Source organism: Aspergillus melleus (assembly GCF_016097325.1).
Source record: "Aspergillus melleus strain CBS 546.65 chromosome Unknown contig1, whole genome shotgun sequence".
Classification (NCBI taxonomy): Eukaryota; Fungi; Ascomycota; class Eurotiomycetes; order Eurotiales; family Aspergillaceae; genus Aspergillus; species Aspergillus melleus.
The window spans coordinates 2,005,742-2,022,865 of NW_025763370.1; the positions used below are offsets into that span (position 1 = coordinate 2,005,742).

The 17,124-nt window shown below is 50.2% G+C and overlaps 8 protein-coding genes across 8 annotated transcripts; 4 read left to right on the forward strand and 4 right to left on the reverse strand.

Moving 5' to 3' along the window:
• The first annotated feature begins 31 nt into the window (after window positions 1-31).
• pmt2 (protein O-mannosyl transferase) lies at window positions 32-4,387 on the forward strand. Its single transcript, XM_046082355.1, has 4 exons — window positions 32-846; window positions 906-1,458; window positions 1,511-2,270; window positions 2,331-4,387. The coding sequence occupies exons 1-4, from the start codon at window positions 800-802 to the stop codon at window positions 2,972-2,974; spliced, it is 2,004 nt and encodes a 667-aa protein (XP_045938312.1). The 5' UTR covers window positions 32-799; the 3' UTR covers window positions 2,975-4,387.
• LDX57_000711 (Rab family GTPase) lies at window positions 3,331-4,243 on the reverse strand (the record flags this gene model as incomplete). The annotated part of the gene is made up of 2 exons (XM_046082356.1): window positions 3,331-4,107; window positions 4,175-4,243. 2 exons carry the CDS (start codon window positions 4,241-4,243, stop codon window positions 3,331-3,333), a joined length of 846 nt encoding a protein of 281 aa, XP_045938313.1.
• Window positions 4,388-4,796: 409 nt separating the features above from the next.
• Window positions 4,797-7,142, forward strand: LDX57_000712 (uncharacterized protein; the record flags this gene model as incomplete). The annotated part of the gene is made up of 2 exons (XM_046082357.1): window positions 4,797-4,809; window positions 4,888-7,142. 2 exons carry the CDS (start codon window positions 4,797-4,799, stop codon window positions 7,140-7,142), a joined length of 2,268 nt encoding a protein of 755 aa, XP_045938314.1.
• A 466-nt stretch (window positions 7,143-7,608) lies between these two features.
• On the reverse strand, window positions 7,609-9,951 carry LDX57_000713 (uncharacterized protein; the record flags this gene model as incomplete). Its single annotated transcript, XM_046082358.1, has 1 exon — window positions 7,609-9,951. One exon carries the CDS (start codon window positions 9,949-9,951, stop codon window positions 7,609-7,611), a length of 2,343 nt encoding a protein of 780 aa, XP_045938315.1.
• A 415-nt stretch (window positions 9,952-10,366) lies between these two features.
• LDX57_000714 (uncharacterized protein) lies at window positions 10,367-10,723 on the forward strand (the record flags this gene model as incomplete). The annotated part of the gene is made up of 1 exon (XM_046082359.1): window positions 10,367-10,723. The coding sequence occupies one exon, from the start codon at window positions 10,367-10,369 to the stop codon at window positions 10,721-10,723; it is 357 nt and encodes a 118-aa protein (XP_045938316.1).
• Window positions 10,724-10,901: 178 nt separating this feature from the next.
• LDX57_000715 (YdiU domain protein) lies at window positions 10,902-13,920 on the forward strand. Its single transcript, XM_046082360.1, has 6 exons — window positions 10,902-11,485; window positions 11,535-11,544; window positions 11,600-11,630; window positions 11,681-11,831; window positions 11,885-12,990; window positions 13,049-13,920. Exons 1-6 carry the CDS (start codon window positions 11,071-11,073, stop codon window positions 13,247-13,249), a joined length of 1,914 nt encoding a protein of 637 aa, XP_045938317.1. The 5' UTR covers window positions 10,902-11,070; the 3' UTR covers window positions 13,250-13,920.
• LDX57_000716 (putative zinc knuckle domain protein (Byr3)) lies at window positions 13,729-14,870 on the reverse strand (the record flags this gene model as incomplete). Its single annotated transcript, XM_046082361.1, has 7 exons — window positions 13,729-13,838; window positions 13,900-14,193; window positions 14,260-14,274; window positions 14,368-14,381; window positions 14,436-14,470; window positions 14,588-14,607; window positions 14,834-14,870. 7 exons carry the CDS (start codon window positions 14,868-14,870, stop codon window positions 13,729-13,731), a joined length of 525 nt encoding a protein of 174 aa, XP_045938318.1.
• Window positions 14,871-15,602: 732 nt separating this feature from the next.
• Window positions 15,603-16,607, reverse strand: LDX57_000717 (WD domain protein; the record flags this gene model as incomplete). The annotated part of the gene is made up of 1 exon (XM_046082362.1): window positions 15,603-16,607. The coding sequence occupies one exon, from the start codon at window positions 16,605-16,607 to the stop codon at window positions 15,603-15,605; it is 1,005 nt and encodes a 334-aa protein (XP_045938319.1).
• Between the last annotated feature and the right edge of the window lie 517 nt (window positions 16,608-17,124).

The following is a 17,124-nucleotide window of genomic DNA, read 5'->3' on the forward strand; positions in this document are numbered from 1 at the left end:
AGCATTAGAAGGACGAGACCTTCGACTGACGGTACAGGCCAACTCTCCATTTCATTCCGACAACCCGTCTATCGCATTTTTCTTCCCTCCCCTCTCTTCCTCTCACTCTCTCTCTCCCCCTCTCCCTCATTGTTATTCTCATTTATTTGTTTTTTCTTTCTTCTTGGGGGTTTCTGGTCGATATAGTTTCCCTATCTACCTCTCCTTTTATCTCCCCACACTCTAAAACCTCTGTTATTTGTTTGTCACAACCAGGCACTCATCTCCCGATTGTCACCGCACCGGGACACACTCGCTATCTACGGACCTCTACGTTCTACTCCCAGATATGACTACAGCTTAACTCGAAAGCCAACCCTTTTTTTCTGTTTCTTTTTTTTACCCCTCCCCTTTTCCTCCCTGTATTTTTTTAAAGCTTCAATTCATCTCTACTTCCCATTTCCTCACCCGTGTCCTCGGAGGAACCGCCCTAGCCAGTTTGATATCCACCACGTTCTTTAAACATGACAGAACCGGAGATCGCGTCCAGTTCTGGTGCTCAAATCTCCGCTGATCTGCGGCGCCGAAATGTTCCACGCACAGAGAGACCGAGCCCAGTGTCGGATGTCACCAGAACAGACGATAAGGAGACAAAATCACATGTATGACGGCCTTTTGGGTGTGCCCTTGCCCCTTGACTTCCTGCTGTACTAATATATACGGATCTACACCTTAGGGTGACTCTTTCTACTCTGTGTTGGATCGCTGGGAGCCTTTGATCGTACCCCTCTTCTTGACTGCTTTGTCAATCTTCACCCGCATGTATCGCATTGGTCGGTCGAATATTGTTACCTGGGATGAAGCGCAGTAAGACCAGTACAACTTTTTGGCTATACTTTTTGCCAGATTCTAACAACTGCCTCCAGCTTCGGCAAGTTCGGCTCGCACTATCTCAAGCGCGAGTTCTATTTCGACGTCCACCCTCCACTGGGGAAAATGCTAGTCGGTCTATCAGGACTTCTCGCCGGCTACAACGGATCTTTCGAGTTCAAATCTGGCGAAAAATACCCAGAAGATGTTAACTATACATTCATGCGTGTTTTCAATGCTGCTTTTGGCGTAGTATGTGTGCCACTTGCATACTACACTGCTCGAGAGCTAGGATTTCGCCGGGCCACCGTTTGGCTAATCAGCTTGATGGTGCTATTCGAGAATTCATATGCGACCATCTCTAGGTTTATACTGTTGGACTCTATGCTTCTCTGCTTCACGTTTACTACCACAATGTGCTGGGCAAAATTCCACAAGTTACAGCATGCCAGCTTTTCGATTGAGTGGTTCATCTGGCTTGCTTTGACCGGGGTAAGCATTGGCTGTGTCTGCAGCGTGAAATGGGTTGGTCTTTTCTGCACTTCGATTGTGGGTCTCTACACGATCGAGGATCTGTGGAACAAGTTTGGTGATCTTAGAATGCCCGAGGTCAGTATAGGTTGCATTCTGTATTCAAGGTCAGCTACTAATTCCCTGGCAGACTGTGCTTGCAAAGCACCTTGTGGCTCGCATCATTGGACTGATCGTCATCCCGGCTCTGGTGTACGTATTTTCCTTTTATGTGCATTTCTTGATTCTGGAAAACAGCGGGCCCGGTGACGCCCAAATGAGTTCCTTGTTCCAAGCGAACCTCAAGGGCACCGAGGTTGGTAAGGACAGCCCACTTGAGATCGCCCTTGGCTCAAGAGTCACGCTTAAGAACATGGGCTATGGCGGTGGACTCCTCCATTCACATGTTCAGACATATCCGGAGGGTTCAGCCCAACAGCAAGTTACCTGCTATCACCACAAGGATGCCAATAATGATTGGTTCATCTATCCCAACCGTCATGAAGCGGATTATGACCCTAACTCCGCCCTACGATTCATTGGCGACGGCGACCATATCCGACTCATCCATGGACAGACTGGCCGAAACCTACACTCCCACGCTATTCCTGCCCCGATAACCAAGTCCCAACATGAAGTCTCTTGCTATGGCAATATAACTATAGGCGATGACAAGGATCATTGGGCAGTCGAGGTTGTTGACGATGTAGCCTCAAAGGACAGAAGCAGGATTCGGACACTTACAACCGCGTTCCGCTTGCGACACCCTGTCCTAGGTTGCTATTTGCGTGCCGGCAATGTGAATCTACCGCAATGGGGCTTCAAGCAGATTGAAACAACATGTGTTAAGGAAAACAAGCCTAGTGATGTTTACACTCACTGGAATGTTGAATCTCACTTCAACGAGCGGCGTAAGTTTGACTTCGATCCCAGTTCCAACCTTTACCGTATTTTAACGCGACTTTACACAGTGCCCCCTGGTGACCCAGGCTCCTACAAATCCCCCTTCCTGAAGGATTTTATTCATTTAAACGTCGCCATGATGACCTCAAACAATGCCTTGGTTCCTGATCCGGATAAACAGGATGATCTTGCCTCCAAGTTTTGGCAGTGGCCCATACTCAATGTCGGCCTCCGCATGTGTTCTTGGGACGACAATACCATCAAGTACTATCTTCTTGGTAATCCGTTCATCTACTGGGGCAGTACCCTCAGTCTTGGGGTCTTCGGGCTCTTGATCATTTGGTACCTGGTGCGTTGGCAACGAGGTTATAATGAACTCACCCAGGCGGATATCAACCATATCCACTACTCCGGTCTCTATCCGGTCATTGGATGGGTTCTCCACTATTTGCCTTTTGTTATCATGGCCCGAGTCACCTATGTCCACCACTATTACCCAGCTCTGTACTACGCCATTCTTACTTTTGGGTTCTGTGTCGACTGGCTCACCCAAAAGATGGACAGCAAAATCTCTGGGATGATATATGCCTGCTTGTACGCCATAATTGTTGCGATGTTTGTCTACTTCAGGGTGATTGTGTTTGGCATCGAAGGGCCCAGTCAGGATTGGGGTCATCTGAACTGGCTTAGTGGATGGCGCATCGCAAACTAAGGCCTCTTTGTTATTCAAGGTTTCATGAGCCTCAGAATGTGGTTTTGTTGTCGCCCCAACCTTACCATTTTACCTCTATATTTGTCCGATATTATCTTGCCCATCTGACAAACAGGTAACGCCACTGGTACCTGTTGTTCTGCGATTGAACATGCGAGCCCACAATCTCATTTGTAGTCTAACCGTGTGTGGTGATATGCTCCAGATGGATTGGATGTCGTTGAAATAGAAATTAACTGGCCCACTTCTGATGATCTGTTAGATGACATTGTCCAAGCGTCAGATATCGTGTTGAAATTTATTACTGTGTAAAGAGCCACGCCCTCCAATCCTGCGCATCCATCAATATCCTGCCCCTAAGAGCAGCAGCTTCCAGTCCAACCATTCCCGCCTCTGCGCATTGCGTCATTCAGACCTAGAGTGACGGTTTTTGGTGGTCCATTACTTGTCCCGCCTGTGGCACCAAAGCCTTTAACACCGCTTCGACGATCATTCAAGTCATACTTGCCCCCCTCGATGTTTTGATGTATTCGCTCAGCGACCTCGAGGAATGCATGCTCGACCCCTTCCCCAGATTTCGCGCTTGTCTCCACGTAGCGTACAACATTATTCTGACGACACCATTCTTCCGCCTCCTGTCGAGTGACACGTCGCTGGTTTTGGATCGAGCCATCTCCTGAAAGATCGCTCTTGTTCCCAACTAAGATGACAACGATCTCTTCCTCGGCGATTTGCCGTAAATCTTGGAGCCACTGAGTACACGAGATAAATGATGACGGTCGGGTAATATCAAAGACGAGAAGCGCACCGGAGGCACCGCGGAAATAAGAGCGCGTGATTGATTTGTATGTTTCCTGTCCAGCTGTATCCCACAAGGAAAGCTTCATTCGTTTTTGATCTGCCTGGGTCTTCCGAGGAGGGCTGGGGAGACCAGAAACCATGGGCTCCTGGTTGCCCCCCTGTGCCACCAACTCAGGCGACGAAGTAGTTTGATTGGAAACGCAGTCGCCTCGCTCTTTCTCGAGGTATCTGGAGGCAGGCGGCCCAACCGGGACGATGCGTGAGCCGAATTCCACTCCAATGGTCACATCGTGAGATGAAGAGAACCGCCCTTCACATAGCCGAATCGTCAACTGAGAGGATTTGCGAGGATCAGCGTCTGGAGTCGACGAACGTATCTCAATCGCTGGGGCTACCCACACTAGACTTGCCAGTCCCAGAATCACCGATGCAGACAAGCTTAGCGATGTAATCCCATGGCTGTGACATGGATACAGAGTCTCTGAGGTATTAGGTCTGACTTCAGCTTATTGATGCCCGTGGACTCATATTCTGGAATTGTCCGTGGAGACAAGGTCGATGAATAGACTGACTTTAACTAAATCGCTAGATAAACAACCATGTGGACGAGGATGAGGAGGTGTTAAGTCGACGTAGGGTAGCTACGGTGGACAACCGCAGACAGCTGAGTCATCCATCTTTATGACCTTGCCGTATGACGCACCTTGCACCTTGCACCTGGCACCTCGCACCTTGCGTCTCCTTCCCTCCTCACAAACCTCACGTCTCGAGAAGGCGAGCAAAAAGGGGAAAATATACCAATATTTGGATACAGATTGTGGCTGCTGCCCGGTACCCAAAAGGCAAATTCCAATCATCTTACCTCCATGTATACTTCCGCCTCCGGCCATTCATTAGCTATCTGATGCTGATTTGAAGCCCTCGGAGGTGCTCACCGCTTCACTCGCTGCCTCCAGTCCCCAGGAAGCATCGCCCTTCGCCCATAACCGGGCCCTAAAGCCCCAGGAAATTTTCGACAAACATGTTTTCAGAATGTAGGTGTCTTACGTAGTAACATGTTGACTGCTTTCATGTTTCTACCGCCATGGCGGACGTTGCTCACTCTCCTGCAGACGCCTCGCGGTTTCTTGCTCAGTCACAGTCGCGAATAGGGCCTCGTCCTGATGAGGTGCGGAAGGGCCACCGTCCCAGACAACAACAGGGGAACTCTCGCTTTCCAGTTTCCCGTCCGGTCCTGCAAAGAACGGCTATCGACCCGTATCAACCAACCTCCTCCCAGAGATCCAACCTTCCTTTTGCATCTCGAAGTCTGGCTCCACCTGCGCCTCTTTTCTATAGTGCTACCGATGAATTCCGTGAAGAAGATGACGAGACCGAGCGTGATCGAGAGATCGCTGACTTCTATGCTCTACAAAGGTCTAGGCGACAGTTCGGTGGTAGTCGCCTGAAGGATTCTTCGGAGATGGAATATGATGAAGATGAAGAGGATGAAGGAGAGGATAACATGGGCCTTTCCGATGAACACCGATACAATGTTCCCAGAAAGAGCAAAGGCATCAGGAGCTCATGGCGAGATGGCACATCAACTTATGACGCACGGAACGGGTTTCAAAACTCCACTGAAGATGCTTTACAGAACCAAATCGGCTCCAGCCATGAGTGCAGAGAGGACTTGTTCGATGTTCGTCTCGAGGACACCTTAAGATCCGATATTGATACCGACAAGCCCAATTCTGACATAGGTGATGACGACCCACCATCTGTCCAACGATTCAGGGAGCAGTCCGAACTCCCCGGCGGCAATTTTGGGATAGACTCGTCGTTTTTACCAGCCGGCATAAGGAAGCAGTCTAGGATGGAAACTTCACGGCCAGAAAGCCTCTCAGACCACAACCAGGTGTCAATTCCCAGAGAAGTCGCAGGATTGCCAGCTCATGATGTTTTCTGGGGCCAGCTCTTCTTGATAACGCTGGCCTGCCTTCTCGCAACTGCGTTCCTGATTTATCTCCACACTTCCGTCCCATCGGGGGACAAGTCAAAGTGGGGTGACACGGTTTATCTAACTGTTCATGGCTCCTTTTCTCTCCTTGGGGCCTACACCGTTGTCTCGATATTTGTCTCACTGCTTTGGCTCGCTTTGCTCCGTTCCTACGTTCGTCAACTAGTATACGCGATTATGTTCGCCGTCCCAGTGATCCTGTACTCGTTCTCTATCTACCCGTTTATCTCAAGCTTCAAAGGTGCTTGGCATGGCACTAGCGTACAGGACAAGGTGATGAGATTCGGGTCTTTCATTCCATTCTTCCTAGGAAGTCTGTGGACGTACAATGTGATACGAGGCCGCCATGCTATAGGCAAGGCAATAGGGGTCCTGGAATTCGCATGTCGGATACTCGCTGCAAACGCAGAATTGCTAGCTTTTGGTCTCGGCATCCTCACCTTCATTGTTTCCTGGACCTGGGTGTGGATGCTCATGTTCACCCGGGTATTCTTGGGTGGGCATGTCTCGGAGTCAAAATTTTTCATCATCAATCTTAGCAGTTGGTGGCTGGCAATTTATTTCATAATTGTCTATATATGGTCACTGGGCGTGATTGGCGGCATACAGCGTGCGGTCACGGCTGCAACAGTGAGCCAGTGGTACTTCCACCGCCTCGCAAGTCCTGCTCCGACCTCCAGGCAGGTTGTCCAGGCGGCCATTGTTCATTCTTTCACAACACTATTCGGCACGATCTGCTTCTCTAGACTGATTGCCCTCTTAGTGCGACTACCTCTCATTGTCTTGCCAAGCCGTATCACCTCATTTCTGAGCTTGCTCGCTTATTCCCTTGTGCCTACTCCCATAGCAGCTCTCACAGACCCTCTATCGCTTACTTATGGGGCAATTCATTCTCAGTCCCTTGACGCCTCTGCTCGTGGTCTAAGTCGAATGCAAATTCTCTCCTCACCGATTACCACACCGTCACTGCATCCGTCATCCTGTTCCCGTGATGGGCTTGCCCCTCTTCTCCCATACCGACTTTCAAAGCTAATCCTACATGCTGCTCGTCTCATGATGTCTTTAGCGCTTGGGTTCGGGGGCTGGGTATCCGCCGCCAGGAACTTGGGCGTACCTGCTGTCAGTAGTATAGGCAAGGGAAGCGTGTATGCTTACGTGGTTGGCCTAATCGCAGGAACGATCGGCTGGAGCGTGTTAGGCACGGTCGAAGGCATAATAGCTGACATAGTGGATGCCTCCATCATTTGCTGGGGCAGTGAGGTTGGAATCCACGGCAGAGAAGCTAGGTATTGCCGAGAAGCTGGCTGGCTCTTTGGCGACGAGCCGATCCCTCGCACCACACATGTGCGTGACTTTGTAGAAGCCTAAGGTGCTATGGTATCATGATTCGAGTGTCAATGACAACGGAAGGCGCGATGGGGGCATTGACTTTGTTTTCTGTGTTCCCCCGGTATGAAAATTTTCAGCCCTCGAGCGACATGGTGCAGTAGGTTTCTACGTGGCGCGCCGGTTTCATCCTTCTTTAGCCAGTGTTTGAGATTTGACGATTATTTGATGAATAGATGATTTATTTTCTTGTTGAAGGATACGGACAAATAACATGCCCATTTATATGCTGGGATTGCAATTTGATTTAGCTTGAATTATCCGAAAGATTATACACAATCATATACGCATAACTCGTGGTATCACATGTAACCAGTCAAAGACAGAATGATCCCAGTACACGTATGTGCCTTGGTGATCCACCTCAGGGCACGACGCATGATCAAGACATTCTAGCAACGGAAATGTACATCTAAGTGGAAAGTAATGGAAAGAGTTGATGGCCGTATTACAGGGCAAGGCGGCCATTCCATCCAACACCTTCGTTTGTACACCACTCCTTCAGAACCGCGTAACCGAATCGGACAATCTCCACGGGAGAATTCGTTCTTCCAAGGGGCAGAAAGTACTCGCCAGAATAGTCACCAACCTTGAGACGTTGTCTGCCTTGCTCCGAGAAGTTTTTTGACCGCTGGGACCAGGTGTTTGGAAATTCGCGTGTCAATACCTCTTCGGAAAGGCCGCGCGAGCCCTCTAGCCAAAGCCGTTGGGATTCTTTGTAGCATTCAGGCAATCTGTTTTTCAACTCTTGGAATTCCCTTCGATTCCTCTTATTCTCGCTCTTGATAGCATTGTTCTCATCAGTACTCGGAGTCGGCGCAATCGCATACTCTCCTGGCAGTGGAGTGACGGCAAGACGTTCCAAATCAAGAGAATGAATAGCATCGTAAGAAACAGCGCCAAGAATTGAACAAAGGCTGTAAAGACGTCTGTACGACGTACTGTTCTTCCTGACGACACGCCAGTATGCGAGGATTGATAGCCAGGACGACGAATCTCCGACCTGACCAGGTAGGATTTTGGATTGATCATCTGCCACGAACGCCAGGATGAAGCAGAGAATTGCTTCTATTGCAGTTGCTACCGCCAGCTTCTCATCGACCGCGGTCGCGTTGTCTTTCGCTGTATGTCGCTCTGCCGCGTGCTTGAGCTCCCGTCCTAGATTGCCATATTTCTGGTACTCATCCCTCCAGGCTCGACGGTCACCATTTCGAGGTGACAGTTTCGCTGCCGTAACGGGGTCGGCTTGGGTTATATCCTCGACGCCGGTCATATCTGACCGAACACTTGCCTCTTTGACTTCTTTCCCGGGGGTTCGTGAAGCCTTTTTGGTCCTTTCCTGCTGGTGTGGGTTTGAGGCGGGCAAAGTAGCGCCTTGGGATTTTCCTGGAAGGTGCAGTTTTGTTTCCCCGGGCGTGTCTCCTGAGAGGATATTCCCTTGCATACTCGCGACAGGTTTTGTTTTACCTTCTCCGCGTTCCAATGCGGGTATTTTTGCGGCAGTTTGTTCAAATTTCGTGGCTTGGGGAAGATCGGAGTCGCCGGTTCCTTTCGTAGGGGAATTCATTGAAGCATGTTTTCTTTTACCAGAGAACCTGAGAAGAGCTTCGACGCGCTTTCTATTCGATCTGCCGTATCTTAGTTTCACAATTAAATGTGGGTTCACGGACACATCGAGAGAATTTGATTTGCCATTTGCCTGGGAGCTTGGGCTCGCCTTTGGGATATCGCTTGTGTCAGAGATCAGAATCGACAATGAGCTTCTACTGTTCGTTCCCCGTCGACCAGAGGCGAGGGTTGAATCCAAATGCTTGTCGCGGTCATCAAAGCTCTTGTCTTTGTTGAAATGGACCTTCACTAAATCGGGATTGGTGGCATGTTTTATCTGGGAGGGATTAAGGAAACAAGGATCCTCTTCTAACTTGGCGAGTTCCTTCTCGATGTCTGGCGGGAGGGTGGGCGACAAAAGTCGAGGTAGCCTAGGACTATCCGTAGTTGGTGGTAGAGTTGGTGACAGAAGAACTGGGAGTTCGCTTGCCTTAGACCGCTCCGGTTTATTTGGTTCCAATCCGCCATCGGGCGACAGTTTTGGTCTTTTCGTGTGTGTCACGATTAATTCTCTACTTTCGCGTGACCCTGAACGGCCATTCCCGGAATCCGGGTGTCGTTTGCGCTCAGTAGGCTCGAAATCGGACCGGCCAGGAGGTTGTGAGGACGCGGGATTAAGTTTTCGGTGAAAGTTGTCCTCAATGGAAGCAACCCTTGGGGCGCGTTGGCTGTCATCGAAGCCAACGGTTGTTCCAGCGCTGTGGTGGCTAGGATCTCGGTTGATTGGGGAAGTCGACCCCCCGGGCTTTCTCTTATTCTTGTAATCACTTAGGCTAATTTTCTTTTTGATAGACCCGCTGGACGGCGTGCTTGCCGCACTTTGGGGATCAGGGCGATCAGACATGACGGTGCCCTTACCGTCAGACCAGTCCCCAACGGCCACCAATAAAGAGTCTCCCTCGTGGTGTGTCAAGAATGTCATGTACTGGAGTTGTTGTTCCTCTGGAGTAAACGGCCCCTCATTACTCACTGCCCAATTGTTGACAAAACGCCCTCCGAGACGAAACGGCACATCGGTAGGCACGGTGAGTTGAAAGGGATAAAAAGGAAGGACGTCTTCTCTAAGGCGTTTTAACCGACGATCGATCGAATCCTGCCCTGACGCAGGTAGACTTTCGTTTGATGAGTTCGGTCTGGGGAACTTCGTCTGATCGTGCGCGGGACGAGGACGGTTCACCGACATTGCAATGTGTTCGTGGGTTCTGAGGAGCTGCTACACCGGGAGCGAACGAACAGAAGCACAAAACCCCGATCTATGGAGACGGTTGCTACTGATTCCCTTGTTTGTTTCAAAAGTCGCTTTGTCAACAGGACATTGGTGTTTGTTTGATCCAGACGATGGGGGTAGAGCGCGTCGCAGCATCACAAAGAAAGGCGTCGGATGAACCAGATTGGCGCTTCTGACCTGGGGCGGTTGCGATAGTAGTTTGGGACTGTGCAGAGTCGCTGGTTGTACGCCTTGTGTTACGGTCGAGGTTTCGGGCACGATTTTCGCGACTAGACAATACAAGCAATTGCACATGAACTGCCAGGCATATCCTGCATGAAAGCCGGAGCCCGAGGCAGCCGGAGCCGGAGCTGTCCCCACACTTTCTTTTATGCGACGGGTTATCAGGTCGAGAAAGAGTCAACAAGCAGGATGGGGGAATCAACAACAGATATCGGGTGAGGGGATATACAACGGATTGCACTGCGAGGACGCGGCCCACGGATACAAGACCCTAAAGATAGGCGCCGTGGGCCATGTGGAGGGAGTGGCCCTTGGTCGTGATTGGGCGAGGGCGTTGGAGGAAAGGAGTACAAAGAAGCGCAGGGTGGATGGAAGGGGAGAAAGGAGGGAAAAGAAAGAAAGAGCGAGAGAGAGAGAGCGAAAGAGCGAGAGAGAAAGGAACCGGTGCAAGGCCCAAGTGGAGAGGCTTGGCAGGACTGCCTTTTCTAGGTCTAAAAGAGACTGACTGACTCTGACATATACCGAGTAGCACAAACTACGAGCAACTTCTGCTCGTTCCTGGAGCGGAACATCCGAGGGAAAGGAAAAGAATGGCAGAGAAAGTGAATCAAAGCAAGAAGCAAGCAATCCCTCGATCCTCACGAGTTATCCCTACTTCATACTCCGTACAGTCTTCATAGATAACTTAAATATTAGTCCACCCCCCGGTCCGATGATGTCATGTGCTCTGATTTCCTCTTGAAAAAACACGGAGAACTCGAGTCGATGCTTGCCTTCTCTTTCTCTTCCCCTTCCCCCCTCCTCTCCTGATCAGCTATACTCTATTGATCGTTGCAGCTTTGCAGCATTTGTATGTATCTTCGAAATCATTTGCATCGGTCGCGGACTCTCCTCCGCCTGGGTCAGTTGGCTTCGCAACGATTCTCTAGCTCAACCATGGGGTCTTCGCTGGCCGAACTCCAAAAGTCCGGTGTTTTCACCGCAAAATTACCGCCGGACCCTGCCTTCGAAACCCCTGAATCTTCCCACCAGGCGCCGAGGGAGACACTTGGCCCCCGTTTGGTGAAGGGCGCGCTCTACACTTTCGTTCGCCCCGAGCCGACGAAGGCGACGGAGCTCTTGGGCGTCAGCCCGAAAGCGATGAGGGACCTCGGATTGAAGCCTGGCGAAGAACACACCCCCGAATTCAAAGCCCTGGTCTCGGGCAATAGTATCAATTGGACCGAGGAGAGCGGCGGGATCTATCCTTGGGCGCAGTGCTATGGAGGTGAGACACGCCCATTAAAAGTCCATTGGTCTTTGTTAACAAATGCAAGGTTGGCAGTTGTATGTTGCCTGGGGTTACCCTTTTCCTCATGTCACTAGGCTGACAATGTTCCAGTGGTTCATGGGCAGGCCAGCTGGGCGACGGGGTAAGATTCGCTCGTAGCTACCGTGACCGACATGGGCTAACTTGTAGCAGCGCGCAATCAGCTTGTTCGAGTGCACCAACCCAGACACGCACATTCGCTATGAATTGCAGCTGAAAGGGGCTGGGCGCACCCCTTATTCTCGTTTCGCTGACGGGAAAGCCGTTGTTCGATCCAGCATCCGGGAATATGTCGTGTCAGAAGGTATGTGCCTGTAAAGGTCTAGGACACCGTGAAGCTGACTTTCGCCTGCACAGCACTTTCGGCACTTGGCGTGCCAACTACTAGGGCTTTGTCCATCACCCTCCTACCTCAATCTAAGGTTCTACGGGAGCGCATCGAGCCTGGAGCCATAGTTGCCCGGTTCGCCGAGTCTTGGTTGAGAATTGGAACATTCGACCTTCCACATGCGCGTGGCGATAGGGACACGGTTCGAAAGCTGGCTACTTTTGTCGCAGAAGAAGTGTTTCATGGCTGGGAGGCTTTGCCGGCGATAGTGTCGTTGGGTAAAGATCACCCCCCAGATGCTGTGGAAAACCCAGCGAGAGACGTTCCCTGGGATCAAATACAACACCACCAGGGCGTAGAAGAAAATAGGTTCGCAAGACTATATCGAGAGATTGCGCGGCGGAATGCGAAGACTGTGGCGGCTTGGCAAGCCTACGGTTTCATGAACGGTGTCTTGAATACTGACAACACTTCGATATATGGTCTGTCTCTTGACTATGGCCCATTTGCCTTTATGGATAATTTTGATCCCCAATACACCCCAAATCATGATGATCATCTTTTGAGATATTCCTACAAAAACCAACCAACCATAATCTGGTGGAACCTGGTTAGGCTTGGGGAGTCTTTAGGTGAACTCATGGGGGCGGGAGACAAAGTTGATGACCCATCCTTTGTCAAAGAAGGGTTGGCGGAGGGATCTATGCCAGCTGTTGTTGAGCGCGCAGAGGCCATCATCGAGCGAACGAGCGACGAGTTCAGGACTGTGTTTTTGAACGAGTACAAACACCTGATGAGCAAACGGCTGGGACTGAAAAGCCGAAAGGAATCCGATTTCCAGCACTTGTTCTCGGAGCTTTTGGACACGCTGGAAGCCTTGGAACTGGACTTCAATCATTTCTTCCGACGACTGTCGCATATACCACTTACCGCCATCGAAAGCGAGGACCAAAGGAAAGATATAGCGCCAGTATTTTTCCACGAGGAAGGATTCGGTGGGATTGGCTACACCGACGAGACCGCCAAAGAGCGGATCGGCAACTGGCTTGATAGCTGGAGGGCTCGGATTCTAGAGGACTGGGGGCCGGATGAAGACCAGCAGAGACAGGAAGCAATGAAAGCGGTGAACCCGAAGGTAAGTAGAGGCCTTGTCGACTGACTGCGCATTCCTCGCTAACTGCCGCTTTTGGCAGTTCTTGCCTCGCGGATGGATTCTAGACGAGGTCATTGAGCGCGTCGAGCGCCGTGGAGACCGCGAGATCCTGGAGCAAGTGATGCGCATGGCTCTTAACCCGTTCGAAGACACTTGGGGCTTAAACAAGAAGTTGGAAGAGCGATTCTGTGGAGATGTACCCCGATTCCAAAGAGCTATGATGTGTAGTTGCAGCTCTTGATCGTGGACATTCTCTTGTCTTTCTTTTTTGATAGAAGCAAGGCTGGTCAATATTGCTTTGAGACACAGTAAATTTTATTCACAGAAAACTTTTTTTTGGTACTTAGTCTTCCGCATTACACAAAAGGGAAAGTTTTATCAACCCAAGACCCTCCCCAACAGCCCAGACCACCTATCAACCAAGTTCGAGACTTCCATCCTTCCCTTTGTTTTATACTTCCTGGTCCAATATCGGACTGGAAGTTGGGTGGAGAACGGAATTCAAGGTTTAGCAGATCTTTTCATGATACCGTAATCGGGAAAGTCGTTCGAGGCTAGGATCGTAAAGCCAGAAGTGACTTGGCTGCAATGAAATAAGACATATTTTGAAACTTTCAAACCCGGTACAGAGTGTACGGCTTCGATCGAAGACGTCTCTGGGAGCTGGTCCCGGAGACCTCAGTGCGAGGGAGGAGACGAAGGATTTCTCAGTGATTCGACTTAGTTGGGGCAGGCAGCCTGGACGTGTCCGGGCTGTTTGCAGTTGTAGCAAACTCTCTCGCCTTTAGCCTCAGTGGGGCAGTCGCGAGAGACGTGTCCAACCTCTCCACCTAATCAGCAATGGTTAGTAAAGCAAGCCTAGTATGGTGACATGCAACAGAGAACGCTTACAGTTGTAGCACTTCTGGCCATGGGTACAGTCGCGAGCCATGTGACCGAATCCGCCGCAGGAGTAGCAGGTCTGCTGGCGCCCGCCGAATCCACCGCCATACCCGCCTGCATAACCGCCTTGAGGGCAGTTACGAGCAATGTGACCAACCCGTCCACACTTGTAGCACTCCTGGCCGCCAGTGGCGCCGCTGAAGCCCTCAGTCGGAGCTGCCTGGGGGCATTCGCGAGAGATGTGTCCGGTAGTACCGCAGCGATAACACGACTTCTCCTTGGGAGCTACTGTGCATTCACGGCCTGCAATTCATCATATGTCAGCTGTGTAAAGGGTGAAAAGTAGAGTCCAGTCCGATGTAAACTTACTGACATGGCCCTGTCCTGTTTTAGGGAAGTTCTTTCGTCAGTTCCAAAACCAATATATCGACGCCACCAATAGTGGCATGCGGCTCGGAAGCAGAAGTTATGACATACCACCGCAGTTGTAGCTGCAGAGATTTATTAGTATCGGACAACTGAAATGATCATAAGATGACACCTACCAAGTCGGAGTACCCTTCTTGGGACAGTCACGGGCCTAATAATCATAGTGTAAGAAACTGCCATTGGCCCGCATTTCCATGAATTCATTGCGAAGTGAAGATAGAGGACAAAAGACATGTCCTCATGCTTGCGAGTAGAAGAAGTAATTTACCTGATGCGAAGCTTCACCACCTGTGAGAGATTTAAATTAGTATGAATGCTGTGCAGCTGGTTTTCGTCCCTGTGTGAGAAATAGAGTAGGAAGAGTAGATCATTGCCGCTCTAATTCAAGGGATGTTGGCAGTATCATGACCACAAAGCGTAGCTTCAGTGGCATAATCTGTGATGCACACTGTGAGGGCACCAAGAGTAGACGGCGTAAGGCAAACCGCCTTTGGCCATAGAGCGAGGGACTCACAGTTAAAGCACCCACGACCTCCAGCTTGGAAACTCATATTGGCGGAATGAATGGAATAGATGATCTTAAAAAAAGAAAAGTAGATGAACAAGAAAGACTAAAGGAGGAAGGAAACTAAAAAAAATTAATGCGGTTTGATCAAAGTTGGGAGGGATCAGAGATTTCAATGGTGGTTAATATTATTGCAGAGAATAAAAAAACCGATTTTCCAATCGGTGCGGGGGGGAACGCTTCCCGCGGTTCCTGCAGGGCTTTGTCAAAAAATCAAAATAGTTTAGACTAAATGAGAGAGGGAAGGGGGGAAAAAGAGGAAAAGAAAAAAAAAAGAAAAAATTAGACAAGGTCTCTCTACTGGTAAAACTCTTTGCTTCCTTTCTTATTCTTCTATCTCTTCTTTTCGATCCATGTTCTGCTCTCACTTTGCACCCTTTCTTTTATCCCTCCCTCTCTTTGAATTTTCTCCTCCGTCTTCATTTGACCATCCGCTGGCCTCGTGCAACGTGCCAGCACAATCTACATCTATGATCGCTGCAACATAGGCTTTTTGGCTTTTTAGAAAAGGACTGCCGAAGCATCATTACGGAGGAGAGCATTTTTGTAGGTAAGGTACTGTTACAAGGAGCGTGACTTTATGGAGTTTCCAGAGGACATTCTCGGGCGGGAAGACATCAACCTGGGTTCCTAATATAGATGGTAGTTGCCTTCCCAATCAGGCCTTCCCTCCCACCCTTCATTTCCCTTCTTTGATACCAAATTTCAAAGGGGCGGGTTACGTGAAGTCATAAGCCTCGAGTAATTGCCCCCCTAGGCCCATCTCGCGAAGTAAAAGCACCCGCTCTTCGTCGAAGCCAATACAGCTGCGAATTTGAGTGAGCTCAGACAGTGGGCGCCCGGCAGGTGAGACCATAGACGCACTGGCCTGGAAAATGTGGCTATGAGACCGCGACTCGCCGCCACTATGTTCCTGGATATTTTTGTTTTCGGGGCTAGCTGGGATGCTGATTTCTTGCCGCATGCTCCGATGCGTGTCGGGAGACGATATTAGAGCCTCAAGTTCCCATATTCTCACCTCACCTCCACGTGAGCTAATGGAAACTGCCTTGCCGTGATTACTGACTTGTACCGCCGAAACTGATGATGTATGACCCCACAGCCTCCGACCATTTTTGACAGACAGACCTGCAGCGGTGGATACAACAAGGTACATTGTCAGGGTATTGTCTGCGTGAGATGTTAAAAGATAAGGGTGGGAGTAGGACACCGAGGTCGGCGGGTCTCGATGCAGTATGGTCGGCTCGGAGGGTCGCGCATATTGCTGACCACGCGTGGTTTCGCGACCTAAAGAAGACAAGGTTTCCCCACGAAGGGAATAAAGGGGCATCGTTTCATGTTGCGATTCCACTGTCGTTGCAAGCCGGGAAGTCTTTTGCTGACCGGTTTTATTAAAGTGCAACTCTTGTATGCCTAATGACCACCCACAGCCTATATGGAAAAAGCTGTACACGATGGATGCTATGACCTGCGATCCCACGATTCGAACTGATAATGATATGGGCGATAAGATGTTATCCGCCTTGAGCGACGCAAGCAAACAATTCTCCGTGGGAACCTGCCCCGACTTGTCTCTTTCGAGCGGGGCTTTATACAGTGATAAGACCTTATGCTGAGAGATCATTAGAATATAAGGCAATGATAAGGCAATGCCCGTTATAGCCCCATCGGCAGTTCCAGAGTGTGTAAAACGCAGGCTTAGTCGCAGTGACTTGAGATCCATCGTCCACAAGCTGAAGCGGCCACTTTCGAAACCAACAGTGACTTCAATAACATTCTGTTGATGGCGGCGACCAACCGCCAACGCCGTTGAAGCGTCCAGGGAATTCGTGGCAGGGATCGACGCTAAGCAGGATTGTGGATTCCCAGCCTCCCAGATCCTGAGCGTATAGTCCGAGTCTGCCACAAAGACAAAGCCGGCACAGAATTTCACCAGCAATGGGGGCCGCAGCGGTTCGGGGAACTCGAGTTCAACGACTCGGCAGATTCCTCTTGACCAGTTGTGCTGGAGGCGATACTGCTTCTTCCAGTTTGTAACCGTACCGCCTCTCGCTAGGTGTCCATGATCGAGCCACGTTGACACTTTCGGGGTGTAGTTGAATTTAGATGAAAATAAGTCCGCACACCTTTTGTTTGCTGTGCGCCGCGTTCGAGGCCATACCCATCGTGAGTAATATTGTCTTTTCCACAACTCCGAGTCTCCGGCCAAGGAGTGAAACCGACGGGACAGTCTAAAGAAT